This window comes from Episyrphus balteatus, chromosome 1 (genome assembly GCF_945859705.1).
Source record: "Episyrphus balteatus chromosome 1, idEpiBalt1.1, whole genome shotgun sequence".
Classification (NCBI taxonomy): domain Eukaryota; kingdom Metazoa; phylum Arthropoda; class Insecta; order Diptera; family Syrphidae; genus Episyrphus; species Episyrphus balteatus.
In genome coordinates this window covers 54,594,001-54,620,515 of record NC_079134.1, presented here as the reverse complement: position 1 = coordinate 54,620,515, position 26,515 = coordinate 54,594,001, and the positions used below count along the sequence as shown (strand labels likewise).

The following is a 26,515-nucleotide window of genomic DNA, read 5'->3' as shown; positions in this document are numbered from 1 at the left end:
TTAAGTGATAAGTTAAAAGTGAACAAAATATAAATATAACAAATAAATTAATACAACTACCTAGTGACTAAGGGCGAAATTCAGAGTCGTCACTCAAGTAAATTTTTTTCTGAATCACAAGTCTGAGATGAGTTTTGTGAGTGTTTGCTCATGCATTTACTTAAAAATTGCCTCAGTTGGTATTTAAAGCTAAAATCAAAGAAACTCTTAGGTTTTCTTTACGTAACGACGAAATGGAGTGGGCCAAACGCAAGAGCAAATGTTCACTTGAGTAAAATTTTTACTTGAGTGACGACTCTGAATTCCGCTCTTAAACTCATAGTATGTTAGTATACAGGGTGTTCCATAATAAGACACGGAAAATTTAAATGATGATTTTTGAGTATATTCTAAGAAAGAATTTATTCTACAGTAACGCTCTATCTACAAATTTGATATCACTTAGCGACGATTCAAAAAACGCTTACTTTGGTATACTTTTAATCATGTTAATGAGGGATTATTCTGTGAAAAAATAATGTTATAAAAACTTTGTTTAGAAGAAACATAATAACTTTATTTTTAGAAGAAACATAATCCTTTGTAAATGTTTTTTAAAAACATTAAAATCTTTTTTTGTTACTCAGATATTAATTTTTGAAGGATGTTATCATTTTTTCTTGGCTATAATTTGACTTTGAGGCCAATTTTCTCCGAGAAATGTGTAATTGTATTTTATTCATAGGCAATAGAAGTTTAGAGACAATAAGAGGTACATAACCTAAACCCACAGCTTTGTTTTTCTACAACTCGGTAGTTACTCATTTTTTTTATTTTATCCGCAAATTAAAACAAAACAAATACTTGTGCAGATTGTTTTGCGTGTAAAACGAAACATGAGTAACATGAAAACATGGCCAATATGCAATTAATTGATAATTTTTTAAAGTCGAAAGTGTTCTAAGAAACATTGTTAAAATGATAAAAAAGAATAAAATAATTTGTATCTTACTCACAAAACATCAATAAGGCAACTTACGGTTATTAAAAGTATGATTTTGTCCTCCGTTGAAAAGCTGCAATTTCCAGCGGTTAAACACGAACGGTCGAAATTTTAAAATTTAGCAGAAACGTTTTTGTACAATTAGTTTAAGAATTGATCACTGATTACTCTGACAAATAAAATAAAATTTAATTGCAAGGCATATACATATGTATGTATGTAGCTTTAACTTAAGAATGTATTTTTTATTACATAGATAGGTACGTATAGGTATGCATATAAATATATTTGCTCTGTCGTTGATATGGTATTATTTATCTTATCACATTTTTGTTATTATTTTCTATGTCGGTCTTAAAAATTTGAAAAGAATAAGAAACAACAGCAACAAATTGTAAAGCACTCAACACCTTTCTGATAATAATAAAAATTGACGAGGGGTAACCTTTAATTTAAGCGATAAATAGCAGACATATTCGAAGAAAAAACGAACAAAGCCATACAAAATTGCGATAAATTAAAATTAAAATTTATCTTTACTAGATTTTTTTTGTTTAAGACCAAAACCCCAATTGTTATTGCATACCATAAAACACAAAAAACATAATTTGCACCTGCAAATTAAACAAAAAAAAAAATAATAATAAAAACATTTAAATTCTTTATCACAATATTTAATCCAACCGATATCTTAGAGCAAATATTTAGACAAAACCGTTTATTTAACAAATAAATCGACAGTTTTTACGATCACCATAACCGCATATGTAGATGACCAGACGATCAATCGATACCCGATACGACGACATCCAGATGTGTACTTTGTTTTTTTTATTTTAATGATTATTTGAAGAAGTGAGAAAAATAGTTTATAAATGAAAATAAACAATGAAATAATGAATTTACTGAACAAAATAACCATTAGCGAAACTGAATTGCTGAAACATAGAATGTTTGAAAAAACTCAAAGAATATTAAAAAAAAAAAACAATACAAATCCGGAAAGTAGGTATTATCTTATAATTACAAATTCACTTTTAACGGAGAGAGATTATTTTTAATTTAATTTATTTAAGACTTCCTTGAAACTGTTTACAATACCATCGATTTATTAATTATATCTACTTATTAGCACCCTTGAAAGTGATTACTTAAAGCGAATTCAAAACAGCATTTCTATCTCTCAAATAGAGTATCAATAAATTGCTGTGTGTCTGTGCATGTTTCTAAATAAAAGTGGACTTTATATTTCACATAGAGTTCAGTGAAGTTATTATTTACTTCAAGATTCGACTATATTTTAGTAGGTACTGATTTCTTACATACGTTCGCGAATCACTTAACTCTCTGGAAATTCGAAACAAACTATTCTTTGACAGCAATAAACTAAGCAGTCAACCGAAACAGCAAATGGAACATTTAATTGCCGGCACTTGGCGCAGGTACAAGATAACGTATAAACAACAACTAGAGGAGAATAGCGCGCGTAAAAATAGGATACTGTTGAGTTGAGGTTATAAAATAATATCTGTTGATAAATTAGTTTAATTTTACAATAATTTTACGAGCAGAGTGTGATATCTTCAGTTGTGAGGTTTATTGCGTGTTTTGATAATAAAGCTCACTTCGAGAGCTTTTGTGAGAAAAAGGCGCAAACGTAAGTTTTGAAAAAGAGAAATGTTAACTGATTTGAACGTGTGTTGACTGCTGATGTATTGCAACTAAAATATACGTTAGACTCTTAGAAAAATGTTTAAATTGAAAAATAAATAAAACATCATTAGGTACTTGCTTATTTAGTGAATATCAAGACTTGTCATTTGAAAATGGCATATATGACAAAAAAGTGTTCTACAAATAAGATAGCAACATGATTGAAATATATTCTTAATAAAACATTTATGAGCGTGGATTTTGAGCCTTAAAATGACATAAAATTGCAGAAGACTTGGAAATCATTTTTGACATGATAACGCCTTATAAATCGATGAACACTCTGACTGCATGCAAGAAAAAGTGTGACTCATGCTGACGTTCCACTTCCCGTTAGCTATGTGGTATTTAATTGCAATTTCATCTTAAAAGCCAAGTCATATGAAGCGATGAAGCCAACTCCATCTCAAAACAGCCATATTCGTATAGAGTGAGGAGATAAGAGGGTTTAAGCGCTGTACGTTTTGTGTTTTGCAAGGTTCAAATCCCCAGACAGCCCAACAATTTTTTTCTTAAATATAATTTTTAAATATTTTTTTAATTTATTAGTGGAGTAACTAAAGCTCAAAAATTGGCAATGTTAGGGAACCCGGCCGAACAGCTTAGATTTTGATGATCTTTTTTTTCAAACGTCGGTAATTAAAAATACTTTAAAGTCTATAGATTAAAAGTTGCCGGTGTTGCCGTTTTGATTTTTTAAATTTAATTGAAGATTTTTGTGAACAAAAACAAATTTTTTTCAAAAATTTTTCTTAAATTTCATAAATTAATTAATGCCAAAAGATTGTCTAAGAAATTCAAGGAAAAAAAATATATGGGAGTGAGGGACAATCTTCCATAGTTCAAGAGATAGATGCAATTTTCTTATTAATTGACTTCAAACACAAAAAAAATATTTGAGCACAACGGCAACACCTACAATATTCAAATATACATTTTTTAAAAGCTAGAAGCTTAGTCGTATGTGTAAAATTAAAACTAAGTCAATTGAATGAACGGCTTTTGAAAGAATGGTAATTGAACTCAGATTTTTGAAAAAAAAAAATTATTGAAAAAATTTTAACATGTCGTTTTTTAAGCTTGGTCGTAATGTAAAATGCATTTATTTTCAAATTTTTTTGGCCGCATTTATTATGATTTCAAATTAAAAGGAAATGTCAATATGTATTACGGTTTATGAAAAAAATTAAAAAGTATTTCATTTTCGAAGAACTTTTTTTAATAAAAGTTTTGAAAAAAAACGTAACTTATTTTTTTTTTAAGTTCAACATCTAAACATAAAATTATTTTTTATTCATTTAATAACCCTTACTGTTGAAAGTTAAAAAGAAAAAATTTAAAGTTCCTATTTACCACAATCTTTGAGAAAATTAATTATTTCAATGCAAAAATTCAGTTTTAATAAAAAAAAACCATTGAAATTGAAGTAATTTTTCATTTTTTTTTTCAAAAGTGTGATATATTTTACCTTTTTTGCTTCGAAATTCAACTGATAATATTTATGGCCAAAAATTTTTTTTAAATAAATTCATATTTTATTTGAAAAAGTTTGGAAAAAAGTCATTTTAAATTTTTCTAATAACATTTTTTTTTAATTCTGAGTTTGAGGACCATTTTCTCAAAAAGTCTTGATTAAATTTAGTGGATTTAAATTTATGAGATAAGAATGAGCTTCTGGCCTTTTAAAAACGTATTTTAAAATATTGTAGGTGTTGCCGTTGTTTTCAAAATATTTTTTTTTTGTTTGAAGTCAGAATGTAAGAAAATTGCATTTATCGCTTAAACGATGGAAGATTGTCCCTTACTGCCTTTTATATATTTTCCTTAAATTACCTAGAGAATCTTTTGCTATCATTTGTTTTACGAAATTCAAGCAAAAAAAATGGTTTTGTTAAAAAAAAATTTAATTTTAATTTTAAAAAACAATACGGCAACACCGGCAATTTTTAATCTATAGACTTTAAAGTCTTTTTAATTACCTACATTTGAAAAAAAATCGTCAAAATCAGAGCTGTTCGGCCGGGTTCCCTAATAATTTGCTTTAGTTACTCTACTATATCTATAGATTCTTTTTGTATTTGAAAGCTGGTGCTTCCAGTGGTGTCCCATTTTTGACTATGGCATCCATGAGAAAACTATAATATAATTTTGGAGCCATAGAAAGCGTTTTATTTTTATAAAATGATCTTATAGCGTCAACACGTATATCATCCGTAAACGGCCTTTACGAATTGAATTTGCAGATAGCCAATATTTTTTTTATATATAATGTTTTTTTAATATATTGTTTAAGCCTTTCTATAGAAAAAAAAAATGTTGCACATTCGTTACAGTTATCACATAACATAATAGGAGGTGGTTGAAAAATCTCCTTCGATCTTTTAAATTTACGTATAAATTTCAAATTTAAAGCAGATATATAAAAAAAAAAACAAAGAAAAAGAATCAATCGGGAAAAAGAAGAGGACATGTAATGTAGACTGTGTGGCTTACTAATTGACATAATTTTCCGGACCACAACAAACGGCCATTAGGTAAAATATTCAATTTCTTACCGTTTTTTTTTTGTTTTGTTTAATTATTCATTTTCCTGATCGCTATAAACGACTCCTTAGCAAACCACACAATCTACCTACCGCTTTCTTTTTTACTGTTTGATATACAGGAGCGAGCAAAAAAATGCAAACAATAAAAACATTTCCATTTTTTTGCTCGTCTAAAAACGCATATTTAAGTAGACTTTTGACCAAATAATGGTTTTGGAGTAAAATATTCCACAAATTGACTCTGTTTAATGAAAATAAATCAGTTTCAATATGCCAAATTTGGTAACTAGTTCTTGATCAAAACTCTTTAAACCTCTTTCGTTTGCATTTTTTTTGCTCGCTACTGTAGTTTTGTTCAATTAGTGAGTACAATGGAAATTAATCCCATTAGGGTGAGTTAGAAAATTGCTATTCATATTATTTGCAAATTGTCCACATGCACTGTGGCGTATACGTAATTTTTACTTGCTCTACTGACAAGTATTGGTTTCGTGTCAAAAAAATTTCGAGGTTTAAATCAAAACTAACATAACGATGATGGACAAGTCCAAAAAAGTGGTTTTCTTCATTACGTCCCGTCGGTCGGTCGGTCTGTGAGACGCATCGGTGCGTCCATCTGCGCATGAAGCTACAGCCTAAACGCGTGCACAGATTTTCTTGAAATTTGGTACAGATGATTTTATCTTATGTTGGCTCTTCCCTAAAATCGTTAATGGAGAAAACCAATTTTGTTTAAAACTGAATTATAGACGGTTTGTATAATAATAAAGATGAATGGTTATTGGTTAACTAACATAAAGTCAATTCTGTCAACTCCCACTTTGAAGAATATGACAGATACAAATTTTAAATTTAAGATAACACGGGCTTATACACATTTTTGAAGTTTGTTAGCTATTACACGAAGCCTCAAGAGAGTTGACTCTTTTTTCTAATTTTCTTTTGATAATAATCATTCTGTGAGGCGCATGCTATTACACGATGCCTCTTGAGTCCAGGACTCAAATTTGACATTTCTCTTTTGATTTCAAATTTGTTGTTGTTGTAATGGACCAAGAAGCAAAACGAAATGAAAGGGAATGTTGAAATAAGAAAAAGTGGAAAAGGAAACGTCAAAAAAGAGTCTCAGAATTTCGAAGCCTCTCGAGGCCTCGTGTAATAGCTGACTTTTCGTTTCGGGTCGCATTCCATTCAACATAACACGAAATACTTTACTAATGGCCTGATCGCATTAACCTAAATTTTGTAGCTGATCAACCGTCAAGAGAAGGAAAGGAGAACTCTCCTAATCTTACATATCCGGTTTAAAAAACAAATCCAATACAAAATAAAATGCGTGACTGCACGTACTTATGCTCTTGGAGTTCAAAGTACCTATATTAGACTGGGCCAAAAAAATAAAATATTTTTTTTTTTGAAAGTTACTTCGAAAATCTTGTTCAGGATGATGAAAAAAAAATTTGGTGAAAATTTGAGCCGTTAAAAAAAATTTTAAGAGGTCTATCATCGGTGTTTTTTATTTTTATACATGATATGATGTTTTACAACAGAACTGCTAGACGATCAAAGTAAAAAAAATTTCTGTTCATTTTTTCTTATATAAAATTAAATTTCCTACAAAAAAGATCTAATTGAAAATTTTCGTCAGACGAGCCGTATTCGAGTAATTAAGCTTTTTAAATCGAAGTGTTTTTTCAATTTGCCTGTTTCACTTTGGAATTTTGTGATGAGCAAATAAGTGAATAGAAAAATAAAACCTCGACAGTTTCTTATAGGAAATTTAATTCTCTACAAAATAGGTCTTGTAGTAATTTTCCCTAAATTGAGTTTTGAAGAAGTTATTCACGATTTAAATCGAGAAAAAAATTAAAAAATCAATTTTCAATTTCAAAATTTTCTAATTCACTGAAAATTCAATATTTTCAAATTAGCAAGATGTTTTCTTGTAGAGAATTAAACGTTCTATAAAAAGTTCCTTGGCAGCAAATTAATTGCTTTAACCGTTTAGAAGATAATCGTATTCAAATCGCAAATGCATACTTGTCATAAGAAAATTATTGAAATCAGTGGGCATTGGTTTTGATACGAATATCTTCTTAACGGTTAAAGCAATTAATTTGCTGCCAAGGAACTTTTTATAGAACGTTTAATTCTCTACAAGAAAACATCTTGCTAATTTGAAAATATTGAATTTTCAGTGAATTAGAAAATTTTGAAATTGAAAATTGATTTTTTAATTTTTTTCTCGATTTAAATCGTGAATAACTTCTTCAAAACTCAATTTAGGGAAAATTACTACAAGACCTTTTTTGTAGAGAATCAAATTTCCTATAAGAATCTGTCGAGGTTTTATTTTTCTATTCACTTATTTACTCATCACAAAATTCCAAAGTGAAACAGGCAAATTGAAAAAACACTTCGATTTAAAAAGCTTAATTACTCGAATACGGCTCGTCTGACGAAAATTTTCAATTAGATCTTTTTTGTAGGAAATTTAATTTTATATAAGAAAAAATGAACAGAAATTTTTTTTACTTTGATCGTCTAGCAGTTCTGTTGTAAAACATCATATCATGTATAAAAATAAAAAACACCGATGATAGACCTCTTAAAATTTTTTTTAACGGCTCAAATTTTCACCAAATTTTTTTTTCATCATCCTGAACAAGATTTTCGAAGTAACTTTCAAAAAAAAAAATATTTTATTTTTTTGGCCCAGTCTAACCTATATACTTTAGTTTACTTTTCAAAATATTAAATATTATCAGAATTTTCTTTATTTAAGTTTTAAACAAAATTGGTTTATCTATTACCGAAATACAGGGTGTCCCAAATGTCAACGTCGAAACGAAAACGGTAGATAAGGTAAGTGGTGACTGTTATCAGGAAAATAATAAAAAAAATCGCAGCCATATATTTTGGGAATTATGAGCATTCGAAAAACAATCTGACAACAGTCACCACCTACCCTATCTATCGTTTTCGTTTCGACGTTAACTTTTGGGACACCCTGTATACAGGAAGAAACCACATCAGGCAAACTAAAAAAAATTCTGTGTCCATATTTTTTTACTAAAAACAGTTTTTCCTGTAACGCATCCATAAGCTAGTTGAAAATCAAATGCAAAATTTCACCAAACAAACGGATAAACAATAGATAATGCAAATCAATATTGAAACAGGAACTCTATTGTAAATATGATAATATACCGTGAAATTATTCATTTCTGAGATACTTCTTAACAGTTTGAAGTGTCGTCATTTTGAAATTTTAGAATGCACTGAAAAATTTCAGTCGAACCATTAGGAAAGCCGTTTTATAAATATTAAATATTATGGTACCAACCCGAATATAATGCTCATATTGAACGGAAAATGAAAACTGGAAATGTATAATACCTTACTAATATGCTGTGCAAAAAAGCGACCTTATATATAAACGTATTATTAAATTTTCTATTGTTTAAAATTAACAAAAAAAAAACAACAAATAAAAAATGAGCAAGAAGGTTAGCATACGATATCTTATTGATGTTGCAATTGGAAACCCAGAGCCTGGAATTGTAAATTTTAATGCCCTTTACACTGTTCTTCAAGCAATTTCTCAGAAACTTGATCTTAAAGATGAGGAAATTGAAATCGACAGTTCTTTTTGTCCAATTTCAACAAATACTTTTGGCAGTAAAAGTAACGTATCATCAGAAAGATTAATGGAACATCAAGTATATGATATTCTACCGATGTCGGATAAAATTAAAGAAGGCCAACAAAACATGTGCAGTACATCAAAAGAAGCTTTTCAAAGTAAAAATTCAACAGAAAATAAAAAAGCTCATCGTTTTGTGTCACTACAAGACCAGCAAACTGCCGAAGATCGTAAAGTTGCATTTGGTCACACTGAAACTAAGAACGATGATGAAGAAATGTCAAGCCTTCACGGATCCAAGAAGTCTAAGAACTTTGAAATCAGGCAACAAGTTGATTGTCTCTATTCCAGATTAGACAAAATTGAAAATATAGCCATATGGAGTGTAGACACTGAACAGAGCGTTGAGTGCCTTCGACAAATAGTACAGATGATTCAAGATAAAATGGATTTACTCGAACAATCAGTATGTGAATTAAAAGATAAACAATTTATTCGGGAAGACGATAAAACAGCTTGCAGATTGAGATCGGATTATTTGAAATTGTCAGTTAGTACTAATATCCTGAGAAATGAGCTGGATGCTTTGAAGAACTCAATTATAAGTGGTAATTACAAAAACTTACAAATGAAGGTAACTTCTGAAACACCTCATGGATCAGCTGATTTCAAAAGGCTTGAAGATCAATTAATTGAACTCAAATCTAATGTTTGTGTTTTGAATGAAAAGATTACACGCTTAGAAGAATATAAAGCTAAAACTGATGAAAACTCCTCGATGGTTACACAAGATTTGTTTCATAATCAAATGTTGGGTCTCAAAACTAAAATTGAAAATTTAATTTTACAAACCAAACATCAGGTTTTTGAAGAACTTGGAAACAAGATCGACGAAGTAAAAAAAACAACAATGGATAAAGAAGGACTTGAAGAACTGTTATCAGAAAAAGCTGATTATTCGATGCTTCATCAAAAAGTTTCGGTAGAAAATATGACTGCTGAACATCGTAAATTTGAGAAACAATTAGCTGAAATCACTAATTGTGTTGTCATTAATGAAGAGCATGTTCAGAAACAAATTGATGAGATTAAAAGAATTGTTGGCGAGGAAAATATCCTTGCCATGTTCAACGATTTCAAATCAACATTCAATATACAAATTAAAAGTGTGTCCGACGGATTAAAAAAATTGTCTTCAATAAAGCCTGATGTCGATGCAGCAGCCACAAGGCTAAAAGACTTGGCATGTTTATCTTGCGATCGGGATGTTGTTATGAAAGCAACCGAGACAAATAATTTGGTTAAATTCAAAGATGCACATGTATCGAAAACAATGAGTTCTTCCATTACATTTGAGGTAGGAAAATTGAGACAAGCTGGAAAAGTTGGGCTTTTCTATGATGATGACATTATTTTTGAGTTGGACAAAAAATTTCGTCACAGTGGTGGTGTTCATACCATTGTCACTAACAGAGATCGTATTCTTAAGACAAGAGTCCGAAACAACAATTAAATCAATTATGTATTATGATTTACTTGTTACATCTACCCAGAATCTATTAATTTGAAATAAAAATTGTTGTTGAGCAAATATTTTATTATTTTTGATCATGTGGAGAAACTAAAGTAAATTATTAGGGAGTCCGGCCGAACAGCTCCGATTTTTTTCCGATGATCTTGTTTTCAAACGTCGCACCTAAAACGTGGTCATAAGTCAAATTTCTCAATTTCGCCCCCCCCCCCCCCCCCAGGAAAAAACTGGCTTTTCTAAGTATTTTGTTTTTTGTATAAAAGTGGTTTTAGTGAAAAATTTTGATATGGATATTGACAATCAAGGAATTAGGTACCTAATTGTATTCTAAAAAAAATTAATTGTATATGCAACTCTATTTTTTCGTGTCCCAAAAGTTGTCATTTTAGAGTCATGTAAAATTTTTTATTACTAAGTTGGGTAAAAAAGTAATATTTTCTTTAAAACTGATGCAGCTGAGTTAAAATTTTTGAATACATTTGGTAGCAGGATTATTCAAGGTTCCGTAACAAAAGAAAAAAATGAGAAAAATTAAGATTTGTAGTCACGGCACATGAAAAACCGTCACAGGGTGACCATTTTTTCGACTTTTTTTCAAATGCCCATAACTCCCAAAAAATATGGCTGCGATTTTTTAATTATTTTTCTGATAACTGTCACCACCTACCCTATCTACCATTTTCGTTTCGACGTTAACTTTTGGGACACCCTGTATATCATGTTATGCATTCGTACAAAAACAAGTTGAGATAACATTTTTCCATGACATTACGATGGTAGAGAATGCCAAAAAAATGGGTCCCGGAAGTCCGTCTGTCTGTCAGTCTGTCAGTCTGTCAGTCTGTCAGTCTGTCAGTCTGTCAGTCTGTCAGTCTGTCAGTCTGTCAGTCTGTCAGTCTGTCAGTCTGTCAGTCTGTCAGTCTGTCAGTCTGTCAGTCTGTCAGTCTGTCAGTCTGTCAGTCTGTCAGTCTGTCAGTCTGTCAGTCTGTCAGTCTGTCAGTCTGTCAGTCTGTCAGTCTGTCAGTCTGTCAGTCTGTCAGTCTGTCAGTCTGTCAGTCTGTCAGTCTGTCAGTCTGTCAGTCTGTCAGTCTGTCAGTCTGTCAGTCTGTCAGTCTGTCAGTCTGTCAGTCTGTCAGTCTGTCAGTCTGTCAGTCTGTCAGTCTGTCAGTCTGTCAGTCTGTCAGTCTGTCAGTCTGTCAGTCTGTCAGTCTGTCAGTCTGTCAGTCTGTCAGTCTGTCAGTCTGTCAGTCTGTCAGTCTGTCAGTCTGTCAGTCTGTCAGTCTGTCAGTCTGTCAGTCTGTAGGTAGAGATTGAAGCAAATTACAAAATGCACAATCTACACAAAAAGCCGGTATACTGTATTTACAAATTTTGGGTTAATAAAATTGGGGTTACAAAAAAACCATTACCATCTTCTTCTCATTATTTATTAAATAAATACATAGATTTGTATGTATGTGTTACTGATATAATAATATAAACATTAAAAAAAAACATGAATGATTGTTTTTTTTACAACCGAACGGGCTAAACGACTTTGCGGACGGCTGGAAGTCGTAATTTTTTTCAAAAAAAAATATAAAAATACGACATTGTAGGTCTGAATGTGGTCTACAAATTTTATTTTAATAAATTTTTTCGATATTCATCACCCAAAAATAGATTATGTCAAAAAACAAATGGCATGTCCTAAATGTTTGACTTTTTTAATCGATATCTCGAAAACGGTTCATGATACACAAAAAATGTGTATGCATGAATTGTAGAACTCGGTAAAAACTACAAAAAAGCTTCTTGTAAAATTTTCGCATCCCGTCAGATAGCCGAGTTATTGTCAAAAAACCAAAGGAAATCTTGGTCGAAAACTTCAAGTTAAGCTTTTTTAAGCATCCTCTACAACATATCCAAAATTAAGCTTTCTCGGTCATTTTGCATTTCCAAATTATATAATGACTGGCCTATTTTTAAACATTAGTGTTTTGAAATAGCGCAACACGCTGCAACATGTTCTAACCTATATATTATTAAACTGCTAGATATGTAGAACAACATAGCATTTCAAGAGTTTGCCCGAGTTTGCCACACGGAAATAAGAGCCCTTTGAAAAAAAAGATCCTTACCAATAGATTTTTATATTATTCCATTGAATGTATTATATTAATGAGAAAATTTCTATACACTGAGGGAAAAAACAACTTAAAATCAACAAAAACCACGTTGATTCAACTATTTTTCGGAATGATTTTGCTTTGCAGACGAAATTTTTAAAATCAAAGTGGAACATCGTTAGTTTAAAGTGGTTTACCGTTATAAAACATCTTTAAATCAAAGTTGTTTCAACTTTAAAAGAAAGCATCAATTTATTAAAAAAAAAAAAAAGAAAAAATGGGCAGCCGCTGGAGATCGAACCTACAACTCTTGGGTTACTAGGCGAATGCTTTACCAACGTGCTATCTCAACAAAATAAATAAATTTCTTACGTTATTTCAATTTTATTTTGAAGAAGTTTCATGTTAATTTTTTCAACATTAAATCAACGTTGAACATTTTATATTTTGCTTTGCGTTTTTTCCCTCAGTGTAGGGATACCTTTAAAACTATCTACAGAAATAGTATTTCAAATTTCAAAAGAATCAGTGCAGTAGTTTTGAAGTTATGAGGCTTTGAAAACATTAGTTGTGGGGAGAACGATTTAAAGTTTTGACCTCTGGAATAAATCATTCGTAAGCGAAGTATTAAAATACTCATAACTTGGTCAATTTGGCTCGAATCCTCCTAAAACATTCTTGAGATATAATGCATTCAGATAAAAATTTAAAAAAAATGCAAATAAAAAATTTTAATGCAAATTAAAATAAAAAAAGGGTATCCCAGGAAAAAAGTATTGTAATGTTTTATTCCGGGTTCACAATAAAACTTATTTAATTTCCACTTACATATATTTCCGTTCAAATAAGAACACACTTTATTTCAACTCAATTTACTTTTATTATTTGCTCAAACAAACACACTTTTAAATCACTTTATTTACTACTAACAATTCGCAACACTTTATTTCACTTTGTACTGTACTCTTTCACTTTCAAGATTAAATTGTGTCCGGTCGATGTCTACGCTGCCCTTTTATACCGGAATTTCAAGATTCGAGAATGTCTTCGAAGGTTCTCGTCTTTGCTTCTCGAAACTTTCTTTCCAAGAGGGGCGCTTCATACTTCCAGTCTAGTGGGATATTTTGGGATGTGTTCAGAGGGTAGTTTCTTAATTACTAAAGGTCCGTTCACATTTCTACCTTTGCAGTAGCAGGTAGTGTGTTCGGACTTTTATCTTAAAAGTAGTTCAGTAATTCATCGTTACATTGCCCCCCTCTTAGGATTGTTCGTCCCGAACAACTCCATTGCTACTTTCACCATTATAACGATGTAAACGGTCACAATAAACTACCTTTAGTTTGCCTCTTACCCCTCTTTGTATACGGTAAACCACGTCGTTAATTCTGGTTATTACTGTGTAAGGGCCTTCCCAGTTTTGTTGTAGCTTCGGTGATAGTCCCTTTAGTCGGTGGGGATTGTAAAACCACACAAGTTCTTCTTCTTGAAACCCTGTTGCTGTCGCTCGTGCGTCATATCTTGTTTTCACCCTGTCACTAGACGCTTTTATATTTGTCCTTGTCCGTTGGTGAATGTCAGCCAGTGTTCCTTTCAGGTTATCTACGTACTCATCCATTTCATGTGGCTCGTTTGGAACACTTCCAAATTTTATCTCACTTGGCAGGCGTATTGTTGAGCCAAATAGGACTTCCGATGGTGTATGTCTATAAGCCATCAAGATTAATGGAATATTTCGGTCCCAGTCTCGTTGATTATCATTGACTACTTTTGACATGTGTTCCTTAAGTGCCCTGTTAAATCGCTCAACCATCCCATCAGATTGTGGATGAAGCGGTGTTGTTCGCGTCTTCTTGATGCCAAGTAGTGAGCAAACCTCTTGAAAGATCTTAGATTCGAAGTTCCTTCCTTGGTCGGAATGAACTTCCATGGGTACTCCGAACCTGCTCACCCAATGAAAGACAATCTTATCCACAACTGTTTTGGTTTCCTGGTTTGGAATGGCAAATGCCTCAGGCCATTTGCTGAACTAGTCCATCACTACAAGGATGTATCGATTTCCGTTGTTGGTTTCGGGAAAAGGACCTGCTACGTCTATTGCAATTCTCTCAAAAGGTGCACCCACATTGAACTGCTGCGTCTTGCTTTGGGTTTTTCTAGCTGGTCCTTTGCTAGCGGCACAAGTATCACATTTTCGGCACCACTTTTCAACGTCTTCTCTCATACGTAACCAGTAGAATTTCGAGAGTACCTTGCTGAAATAGGCAACGACCTTTTCTTCTCCGTCATGAACTTGCGATAAAACAGCACCAACTCCAACATTACTTGCATCTGCGTCAAAATGATGAATTGTTTGCCTGGAGTCGGATAGGCCAGCACAGGAGCTTCCTGAAAGCTTTTCTCACACTCACCTGACCATTTAAAGGGTTTACCCTTCTCCGTAAGTTGGTGCAAGCTTTTGGCGATTCTCGCAAAATCCTTCACAAATCGTCGATAGTACGTTGCCAGACCGAGGAAACTCCGAAGTTGATGCTTGTCCTGAGGGGTTGGCCAGTTCTTCACAGCGTCAACTTTTCAGGATCAGTCTTCAATCCTTGGGATGAGATGATATGCCCCAAATATTTAACCTCGGTCTTGAAAAGTGCACATTTCTTTGGATTCAACTTAAGATGTGCTTCTCGTAGCCTCTGGAATACAGCCTTTAGGTTCTCACAATGGTCATCAAATGTTTTTCCGTAAAAGATGACATTATCCAAATAGACTAGGCAAGATTTCCAGGTTAATCCATTCAAAACGCACTCCATCAAGCGCTCAAAAGTAGCTGGGGCATTACATAGCCCAAACGGCATGACATTAAACTGCCACAGACCATTTCCTGTGGAGAAAGCCGTCTTTTCCCGATCTTCTGGATGGATTTCTACCTGCCAGTAGCCACTCTTCAAGTCCAAAGTCGAAAACCATTGTGCTCCTTCCATTGCATCTAGAGTATCGCTGATTCTTGGCAGTGGGTAGCTGATGTCTTTCTTCGTCACATCATTCAGCCTGCGGTAGTGGACACAAAATCGAGTGCTTCCATATTTCTTTTTGACGAGAACTACCGGTGATGCCCAAGGGCATCAGTCCATCTTTCTTCATTGTCGATATCATTTCTTCAACTTCACCTTGTTTGGCCAAGGGGAGACATCTTGCTGGTTGACGAACCGGCCTAGCATCTCCTGTATCGATTCGATGTTGCACCAGTTGTGTTCGGCCGTACTGCCCGCTGGGTGAAGAGAAGATATCAGCATATTCGTGAAGAAGCCTTCCCGCAACATTAAGCTGATTTTGACTCAAGTTGTCTGATTTAAGAATTTGAGTCTTTAGTTTCTCCGAGTTCATAGTCATCTGTGTGTCCGCCTCGTTGATCTTAGTTATTGCGGGCACAGATTCGCATTGCCCAACAACTTCTCCTTTCTTAAGCTGTATTGGGTACGGTTTGATGTTAAGTATCCGTACGGGTACCATGTTGTTCTTTGGTGCCACAAGAGTCTTCCCAATGATGACGTTTTGGGAACTTTGCTCAACTTCTGGCTCAACCATGAGGTATCGATGGCTTCCAATATTCCCCTTTAGTTTCGTCCACACAAACACTTCTGAAGAAGGAGGCAGGCACATCGCACATGTCTTCTTTGATGACAGTTCTAATTGTTGTTGAATTTTCGTTGCCATAGACCATTGGGATCTCCACATTTCTGTATTTCAGGACTTGATTACATGCATCCAAAATGATTCCATGGTCCTTCATGAAGTCGATTCCAATGATGCATGCGTCACATATATCTGCCACCAAAAACACATGCGAAAACTCTAGTTCTGCCATACGGATCGTAAGACGAACTTCAACGTACACCCTTGCTGCTTCTCCTGTGGCGGTCTTCAGACGGTAGCTGTTGGTATTATGTAGCCATGTCATCTTCACCAAGTCTCTTCGTACAATAGAGGCGGTGGCACCGGTGTCAATTGTAGCCACGTGTTGTTTGTTGTTTATGGTCGCCTCCACTGTCAGACTTTTGTTGTCTCGTTTAGTCTGTGAGACTTGAATTGTGGTTCTGGAGCCATTGATACCAGAAACCAGCTTCTGCTCCTCGAAGTTGGTTCTTACTCGTTTTCCCGAATGGGAATCAAGATGAGCATGAGTGTTAGTTGTATCGCTTACCTGTTGTTGGGCAATATTCCTGTTTCCACAGTGTTCGCAAGCAGTTCTTCTTGGTGGCAATCTGCACTGCCGCTGGAGATGTCCTGTCTTGTTACAGTTCCAGCATCGAGCAGCTCCGTCTCGCTGGTTTCTTTGGAATGCGAGTTTTTGACAAGAGCATTCCTCCACTGCAACTTCTCTAACCCGATGAACGCCTTGAAAAGCCTGTTCTGCTGCTTCCATAGTAAGTGCGAACGCTAGTGCTTCAGGAAGGGAACGTTTTCCAGCTGTTCGTATCGCTCGCTGAAGATTTATGTCAGAAACACCACGAACAAAGGCTTCTGTCGCAAACTGATTGATAATGTCGTCTCCTGCTGTCGGATATGCAAGATGAGCTAACCTTTCAATATCAGCTTGGAGTTGTTGCAGAGTTTCTCCTCTTTTCTGGACTCTTGTATTGAGTTGGACGCGGAAGACTTCCTGCATATGGCCATCTCCAAAGCGTTTTTCAATGACCTGGACAAGAGCGTTAAAGTTAACATTCTTTTCTGGTGGTAAAGTTTGTAACAACTCAGCAGCAGGACCTCTAAGAGCAAGAGTCAGCGCTCTTAGAATTGGAAAATGATTCTACAAACTCTTTGCACTCAATATGTGAAATTCCTAGAGAAATTATTACGAAAGAAAAGTTGATCTGGGCCATCAACTCCTTCTCTCCTTATAAATCTCCAGGCCTAGATGGCGTCTTCCCCTTGATGCTGCAAGAAAGTAGTGAATTCATTATTCCATACCTGATCACAATATTCCAAAATAGCCTACAATTGGGATATGTCCCTAAAACATGACGTGAAGTCAAAGTTTTCTTTATACCAAAAGCTGGTAAATCCAGTTACACAGAACCCAAAGATTTCAGACCTATCAGTCTAACTTCTTTTACACTCAAGACACTTGAAAGGTTAATCGATATACATATCCGCAGTTATTTAAGACCGGAGACTATATCACCCTTTCAGCATGCATACACAAAAGGTAGAAGTGTAGAGACAGCTTTACACTGTGCAGTCAGAACAATAGAAAAGTCACTTGTGGTTAAAGAATATACCCTCGCAGCATTTCTAGACATAGAAGGAGCATTCAATAATGTTCATAACAGTGCAATTGAAAAAGCACTCACTGATCTTAAAATAGAAGACACGGTCATAAAATGGATCGTGTGCATGTTGAAAAACAGACAAATAAATAGTGAATTAGGTGGGTCACATATAAAAATGTACGCATCTAGAGAAACCCCACAAGGCGGTATTCTATCACCTCTTCTTTGGATTTTGGTGATGAATGAGATTCATCAAACTGAATAATAGCGGTGTCAAGGTTCCCCTTGATGCTGCAAAAAAGTAGTGATTTCATTATTCCATACCTGATCACAATATTCCAAAATAGCCTACAATTGGGATATGTCCCTAAAACATGACGTGAAGTCAAAGTTGTCTTTATACCAAAAGCTGGTAAATCCAGTTACACAGAACCCAAAGATTTCAGACCTATCAGTCTAACTTCTTTTACACTCAAGACACTTGAAAGGTTAATCGATATACATATCCGCAGTTATTTAAGACCGGAGACTATATCACCCTTTCAGCATGCATACACAAAAGGTAGAAGTGTAGAGACAGCTTTACACTGTGCAGTCAGAACAATAGAAAAGTCACTTGTGGTTAAAGAATATACCCTCGCAGCATTTCTAGACATAGAAGGAGCATTCAATAATGTTCATAACAGTGCAATTGAAAAAGCACTCACTGATCTTAAAATAGAAGACACGGTCATAAAATGGATCGTGTGCATGTTGAAAAACAGACAAATAAATAGTGAATTAGGTGGGTCACATATAAAAATGTACGCATCTAGAGGAACCCCACAAGGCGGTATTCTATCACCTCTTCTTTGGATTTTGGTGATGAATGAGATTCATCAAACTGAATAATAGCGGTGTCAAGGTTATAGCCTACGCAGACGATCTAGCTCTTCTAGCGACAGGTAAATACCTAACCACTGTAAGCGAACAATTAGAAAGCGCATTATCCAGGGTCAGTAACTGGACCAGGAGATGCGGTCTTAAAGTAAACACCCTTAAAACAGAACTGGTACTTTTCACAAACAGAAGGAAAATTCCTCCTTTTGCAGTACCAAAAATTGATGGCACCCCACTTAAGATTTCGGATAAAGCGAAATATCTCGGAGTGATCTTGGATAAGAAACTTAAGTGGGGTCCAAACATTCAAGAAAGATATACGAAAGCCACGTTTGCACTTTACTCATGTAATAGAATTCTTGGCAGAAACTGGGGACCAAATCCCAAAATAATCATGTGGATGTATACCGCCATGGTCAGACCCATTCTGACTTATGGCAGCTTAGTCTGGTGGCAAGCTCTGGAGAAATCCACGAACTTGAAGACCCTAACCAAAGTACAAAGAGCAGCATGCATTAGCACTACGGGGGTGATGAGGTTCACTCCAACCGCAGGTCTGGAAGCAATCCTTAATCTCACTCCCTTAGATCTATTTGTACAAGAATTAGCAGCAAACAGCGCCCTACGACTCAGTCAAACCAACATTTGGAATACTAGTCAAAACGGCCATACTACGATCCTTTCTAACTACGTTGGCAACAACGTAAGTACAGATTACATGACCCCTTACTTCGACTTCAACAAGTCTTTTAATGTCAGTTTCCCTAACAGACAAGATTGGGAAAACAGTGTACCTTTCTCAAATGAGTCGACTATCGCCATCTTTACTGATAGTTCGAAAATGAACACTGGGGTTGGTGCAGGTTTTTACTCAGAAAACCTTAACCTTGCCAGTTCCTTCAGGCTCCCCGATCACAGCAGTGTCTTCCAAGCCGAGATATTGGCAGTAAAAAATGCTGCTAAACAAATATCCATGATGGCGATATCACCTGCTGACATCACCTTTTTCATTGATAGCCAAGCGGCAATTAAAGCGATTCTGCCACCTTAATCAAGTCAAATCTTGTGATTTCTGCCACCTTAATCAAGTCAAAGCTTGTTTCTTGCTGTCGCGAAGAGCTTAGGGTTCTTGGTATGCAGCATAATGTAAGACTCTGCTGGGTTCCCGGCCACAGTGATGTGTTCGGCAACGAAAAAGCGGATGAGCTTGCAAGGGAGGGCTCAGTTCTTGATCCCTCCCTCATAGACCATAACATCAGAATCCCACAATGTAAAATAAAGCGAAATATCGTCAACAAGATTTCTCAAAAAACCAATGATAGATGGAACCTCCTAGAAACCTGCGGTCACACCAGGAAACTATGGCCGAACTTCGACAAGAAAAAATCAAATAAGATCTTACTACTTAGTAAGCCTTCCTTAAGATCCCTAACAGGCGTCTTAACGGGTCATAACCTACTAGGATACCACAAAAAGAAAATGGGGCTTAGTACGGATGATCTATGCAGAGGCTGCGGTAATGAGGACGAACAGGAAAACACTGTTCACTTCCTCTGTCACTGCCCAGCACTCTGTCGCACTAGGAAAAAACTCTTAGGAAGTTACTTCTTTAATGAATTAGAAGAACTATCGGAACTCTCAGGCAATAGCCTACTGAAATTTGTCAAGTCCTCTAAATGGCTTGAACAACCATAGCATTCATAGGTTAACACTTTTTCATGAAGTTACAATACTTCAGGGTATCACAAGGGATCTACATTGATCTAAGTGTGACGGTAACAAAATCAACTGTCAGCCTATATAACCTAACCTAACCTAAGAGTCAGAGCTATACATTTGTCTTCGTCATCCCAGCCATTTGTTGTGGCAGCTGCCTCAAACTGTTTCTTGTAGATCGACCAAGAACTTTGTCCATCAAAGGTTGGTGGATGCATTTCTTTCTTCTTTAAATACTCACCAAAACTTTCTCGCACCTTAATTTTTCGAACCTTGTCAAGTTCTTCGGTAAAACTTTGCATTTTAACTTCCATTCCTTTCATTTTGTCATCGAATTTTATTTCTACTTTCTCGAATTTTTCTTGGGATTGTTTTTCAACACCTTTGATGGAAGCATCAAGAGCAACGAACTTGTTCTCGATAGCATCAAGCTTACCTTCGATGAGGTTTTTCTGTTCATCTATAAGGTTCTTTTGCTCTGTGCGTTGTTGTTCCATTTGTTCTCTCTGTTCTTTGCGTTGTGTCTCAATTTTTTCGAGAACACTACTCTGTTGTTTTTCTAATTGTTCTCTATGTTCCTTAAGTTGTGTCTCAATTTGTTAGAAAAGATTTTTCTCGAACTTAGCAAGGAGAACAGACATCATGGACGACATATCGGAAGCGGAACCAGTACTTACTTGTTCTTCTGTCATTTCAACTTCAAATTCAAATGTATCCAAATTTTCGTTCTTTCGGGTTAAATAATCCTGCAGACGGATAATGAGGTCATTTTTCGATCCAGCAGTAGGAAGACCTCGCTTAGTTAATTCCGCCTTAAGTTCAGTCAAACTTAACTGATTTAATGTTTTACCCATTTTATCTTTTTTTTTTTTTAAACGCGAGAACTTTTTTGAATTTTAACACTTTGTTTATTTTTATAACACACCCGCACTTTCTTTTTATTCGCGAAATTATCTAAATCGCACAGTTAAAAAAAGTTTTATTCCACTTTTCTGACACCAATGAAATGTTTTATTCCGGGTTCACAATAAAACTTATTTAATTTCCACTTATATTTCCGTAGTAGTTCAGTAATTCATCTTTTTAAGGAAACTATTTTAAGGAACTTTGTTATTTATTAGAATGAATTCTTTAGTATTTGACTTAAAACTACCAGGTCATTAAATGATGATAAGAAAAGTGCATGATATTGCTAAATTTTATACAGAATCAATTAATTAGCGAAAAAAAATTTGTTTTCTAAATTTCATCTTTAAAACATAATTTTTCAAAAACCACTCAATGAAACAACTTGAATCAGAAAACAAAATAAAGAACAAACTACTAGCTAGTTAAAGCACATGACTGTAAGTGCATGTTTATGATTTTTAACAATTTTTTTCACGGCTAATCGGAAGGTAAGCACTTAAGAGGGTTTTACTGTGCCAATAAAATGAAAAATTTTCCTTCTAAATAACTTTTTAGTAATTTTTTTTTAAGGAGTTAAAAAATAATATTCTGACTTTTTTATGAAAATCGCTATTTCGGGACTCTTGAAGGACGTCTGGTGGGGGTAATTCCGTGGTTAAAACGACTGGCACTTATATATTTTCTATCAAGGGGTAGTTATAATTTTTTACGAGGTAGGTACCACCTTATGGTTAAATTTAAGGGGAAAGAAAATTTGCTTAACTCTTTTCTGAAAATGCATTTCAGAATTTCAATGAGGTTTGGTAGGATGAATGCTGTAAAGGGCCCGACCCATAGAATCCGTTGCGTCGAAGTTTCAAAATAAAATACACACGTTCTTATGGGAAGCGACCCATAAGCGACGGATCGGACGGAGACGGACTTCCCATAAGAACGTGTGTATTTTATGGAGCTGTCAGTCAAAAACTTCGACGCAACGGACGCAACGGATTCTATGGGTTGGGCCCTTAAATAAAACGATTGGGACGAAGTGTTGTGATAGAAATCTAAAAAATTTTAAATGGAGATTTCTTCTTCAGTTATTTATTAACGATATTAATAAAGTTTTGGAAATGTTAGATGGTGTTTTTATTTTAATTCGGGCTTAGAACTAATATCTAAAAACTTGATATTTTTGTTAAGTTATCATTTGAACTTTAATGATTTTGTTTTAGTATACCCCGTTATTCTGCGATGAATTGAAACTTAAGAGTTAGTTTATATATTCTTAAACACAATGCAAGAAAAATTGGGGGCTCTTTTAGGTGCTCTTTAGAAAATTGAGGGTCAATTAGTTTTGTCACTTTCTGATAGAAAATACTCCTTGCTTTATGCAACGTTTTTTATTTTTAAATTAAATTTACTGATGTTATTAGTGCATTTTATTTTGGGTGATCTTGATTCAGGTTGGGGAAGAGAGAAAAGAAACTGAGAACTGCGTATAAGGGATGAGGAAAAAAAATTTGAGAAAAATAATGTCGACAGGTGGAGTACAGGCCATTAATCAAATTTTTTAGTTTTTGATAAAAAAAAATAAAAACAAAAATTAGTTTTATATTGTATTTTCTTGTAGGAATACTCATTTTAAACAGAAATAATAACAAAAACCACGAAAAATAATTATGGCTAGGTTTTTGATGACAATACTTCTCTGTGGGATTCAATGCATTCTATTTATAATAAACTAAGTAAAACATAAGAGCTATGTTCGACCTAGCTAAGATTAGAATTTATTTCTTGTATCTTGTATGAGCAAATGGGCAATAGAGATTTTATTTGTTTAACTTCCTATAACAATTTTTTTTTTGATAACAAAATTTGAACCATTACTTAAATGATGTAATTTTAAAAAAAATGTTATTTAGCTATTTTTAAATATAATCAGTAGGAACATTCACCGGAAAGTTACCTACAACTCGTAAATTAACTTCGAGAAAGATAAATTGCTATATACCTAAGTCCCATTCAACACCTACCAACGGACAAAAAAATATTCCTACACATTTGATCTTGTGATATGGTATACATGTATATATTTCTATAGTAGGTATCGTTAGTTTATTTTATATATGAACCTTAGAGGATATAATAGGTGTGTTTTTTATTACCACCGGTCTTAACTAGCCAAACAAAACGCAGTCTGGGCTAAGCAATTTACATGTTAAATACAGCAACACCTTAGCAACACCTTCTCTGCACAGAGAGAAAATAAGGCATGTACCACCTTATTTCTGGTACATTTAACTATTATGTAAAGTCAATATAGGGATGACTCCCCAATAAGATCAAATTTACCTTACTGTTCTAGTAAATTCGTAGCTTCTGATTTACTTTACAGTAAAGCCTTTTTTATTATGAATTTCAAACAAAAATTACTAGAAGTAAGGTACATATTTTACCTTACTGTAAGGCTGAAAATACTTCTTTTTAAAGTAACTTGAACTGGTGTGGAAGGTAAATAATGTATGAGGAAATAAAGTCAATTTCATATTATTAATGGTAGTTTCTTAAAGAAATTATTGTAACGCATGAATCTTCCAATATTATAACAAAATAAAAGTATTAATAATAACAATTATTGAAAAACATAACTTAGGTAACACGTACTTCTCCCTCCAAACCATTTAGTATGAAGCAAGTGAGCCAGTTATGTTTTTCAATAATTTTCAATATCACTTTTATTTTATTACAATATTGGTAGATTCATGCATTACAATTTTCTACAGGAAACTATTTTTAATAATATGAAATTACCTTAATTTGTTAAGAATATCCCAGCCGCAATTACGGAGAAAACGATGCTCAAGATAAGACAGAAAATAGGTACTGAAAGAAAAAATTATATTTTCCAAAAGAAAAAAAAAACACATCATGATGTAAAATTCTGGTGTTAGACTTCGTTCCAGTAAATCGAAGATATAATCCTCTTTTATTAAGTCCTTGAAATAGTGCTCCTCCATTAGGCATTTCATGTTAAAACTCGTCGACATGAAAAGAATCATTTCCATTGGAGGCTTCAAAGAAAACAATTATTGTTTATTTTTGTTAATAGTTTAATTTATTAATAATTTTTCAACTACAAATTATAAAAACAAATGGAAAAGACATTTGCACTTACTTTTTCTAGAATTATTCAACACTCAACTATGTTAAAAAAAAGCACACAAAGGGAAAGCGAAATGGCGCACTTTTCAATGTCACCATGAGTTTTTTTTGTATCTAAGACACTGTACTGTAAGGTAAAACTTGCACAATCCACCCAGAAACACTTAAATACTTTTTACTAGAATTTTAAAGTAAAAATAGTGATACAATTTTTTAGTTGAAAATATATTTTACCTTACATAAAGAAAATATTACTACAGGTAAAGTTTGTACTACTTTATTCTGTTCACCATAATTTTCTTGTCAAAATTACTTTACGGAGCCAAGAAATGTTCAATATGTAAGGTAAATTTTACTTAAAATCTAGGGCTTTTTACTTTAATTTCCTTACTAGTCATATGGAGTATAAAATACTAGATTCATTTTTCTCCGTGTGGGCTTAACTTTTTGAAGAGTTTTAAATCTGTGCTACCAAACAATTTTTTTTATAAATTGTTTAGAATTTGTTTAAAAACGTGAAAACTGACGTTTGGAAGGACAAAATGTATTAAAACACTTTTGCTAGCATACATTACTGTATCTCTTTGTAAAACATACATGAAAATTACAAGAAAAGGACGAAAGCGAAAAATATGACAACTCTAAATTTTTGTTGTGTCAGCTGTTTTCGGAACATTCAATATACAGTGCTGCCAAGATTTCAGGTTAAGCCCCCCAATCTTTTTTTTTGTCCACTTAAGACCGGTGGTAATAAAAAACACACCTAATATATGGAGTGCTTGTGCTGTTAGTTCCGTGAAGCTTTTATAGAGGGCTCTAGTTTTTTTAAGTTTTTCGATGAGTGCATGCCTCCATTTTATATTCATTTGATGGCTGTCATCAACAGCTGCGGAACCGGACTCTCACTGAAAAACGAAGCGACCTCTATCCATACATATGGCTTTACAATGTATTAGGTATAGGAACAAGCACTCCATTATTATATCCTCTAAGATTTGAACCTTAAGCCTGGTACGCTGCTCGCGCTAAATTTTAGCCGGGATAAAATTCCCATACAAGTTATCGATAATTTGTATGGGATCCATTTTAGCTCAAGCCTGGTACGCTGCTCGCGCTAAATTTTAGCTCCCATACAAATTATCGAAAAATTTTAGCCGAGCTAAAATGAGTCCCATACAAATTATCGATAACTTGTATGGGAATTTTATCTTGGCTAAAATTTAGCGCGAGCAGCGTACCAGGCTTCAGATAAAATTTTTCGATAATTTGTATGGGAGCTAAAATTTAGCGCGAGCAGCGTACCAGGCTTTACGTAGAAAATTTAAATGCAGATCTACCAAAAGATGTCGCTAAAGTATTTACTTTGATTGATAGTACTATAGAAATATATATACAATAATGATAGTACTATGAAAATATAAGGTGTGTTTTTTATTACCACCGGTCTTAACTGGACAAAAAAAACGCCTCGGGGCTTAACCTGAAATCTTGGCAGCACTGTATATTGAATGTTCCGAAAACAGCTGACACAACAAAAATTTAGAGTTGTCATATTTTTCGCTTTCGTCCTTTTCTTGTAATTTTCATGTATGTTTTACAAAGAGATACAATAATGTATGCTAGCAAAACTATTTTAATACATTTTGTCCTTCCAAACGTCAGTTTTCACGTTTTTAAACAAATTCTAAACAATTTATAAAAAAGTTTGTTTGGTAGCACAGATTTAAAACTCTTCAAAAAGTTAAGCCCAGAGAAATCTCCGGGCTAAACAACTAAGCCCAAGGGGCTAAGGTGTTGTTGTATTTAAAGCCTGGTACGCTGCTCGCGCTAAATTTTAGCTGAGATAAAATTCCCATACAAGTTATCGATAACTTGTATGGGCTCCATTTTATCTCGGCTAAAAATTTTCGATAATTTGTATGGGAGCTAAATTTTAGCGCGAGCAGCGTACCAGGCTTAACATGTAAATTGCTTAGCCCAGACTGCGTTTTTTTTGTCTAGTTAAGACCGGTGGTAATAAAAAACACACCTATATATACATTGGTGGTATAGTTGTAATTAAGCCATTTTTTATTATAAA

At 33.9% G+C, this 26,515-nt stretch overlaps 2 protein-coding genes across 6 annotated transcripts in view; one reads left to right on the top strand and one right to left on the bottom strand.

The window, feature by feature from the left end:
* LOC129920949 (vascular endothelial growth factor receptor 1) overlaps positions 1 to 2,422 on the bottom strand; it is a 38,350-nt gene extending 35,928 nt beyond the window's left edge. Inside the window, exons 1-3 of one of the 5 annotated variants that reach the window (XM_056002509.1) lie at positions 2,305 to 2,320; positions 2,084 to 2,208; positions 1,019 to 1,151 (exon numbers count right to left, since the gene is read on the bottom strand). The gene's annotated coding sequence lies outside the window, so the exon portion shown is untranslated. Of the gene's footprint in view, positions 1 to 1,018; positions 1,152 to 2,009 lie in introns of all 5 variants that reach the window. The other 4 variants (XM_056002510.1, XM_056002508.1, XM_056002507.1 and 1 more) reach the window with 4 other exon arrangements.
* Positions 2,423 to 8,664: 6,242 nt separating this feature from the next.
* LOC129920947 (uncharacterized) lies at positions 8,665 to 10,480 on the top strand. Its single transcript, XM_056002506.1, has one exon. It carries the CDS (start codon positions 8,739 to 8,741, stop codon positions 10,398 to 10,400), a length of 1,662 nt encoding a protein of 553 aa, XP_055858481.1. The 5' UTR covers positions 8,665 to 8,738; the 3' UTR covers positions 10,401 to 10,480.
* The last annotated feature ends 16,035 nt before the right edge of the window (positions 10,481 to 26,515 follow it).

Bases quoted from the DNA above. Each gene is read 5' to 3' on its own strand.
- LOC129920947 (XM_056002506.1), top strand. From the start codon at position 8,739: ATGAGCAAGAAGGTTAGCATACGATATCTTATTGATGTTGCAATTGGA.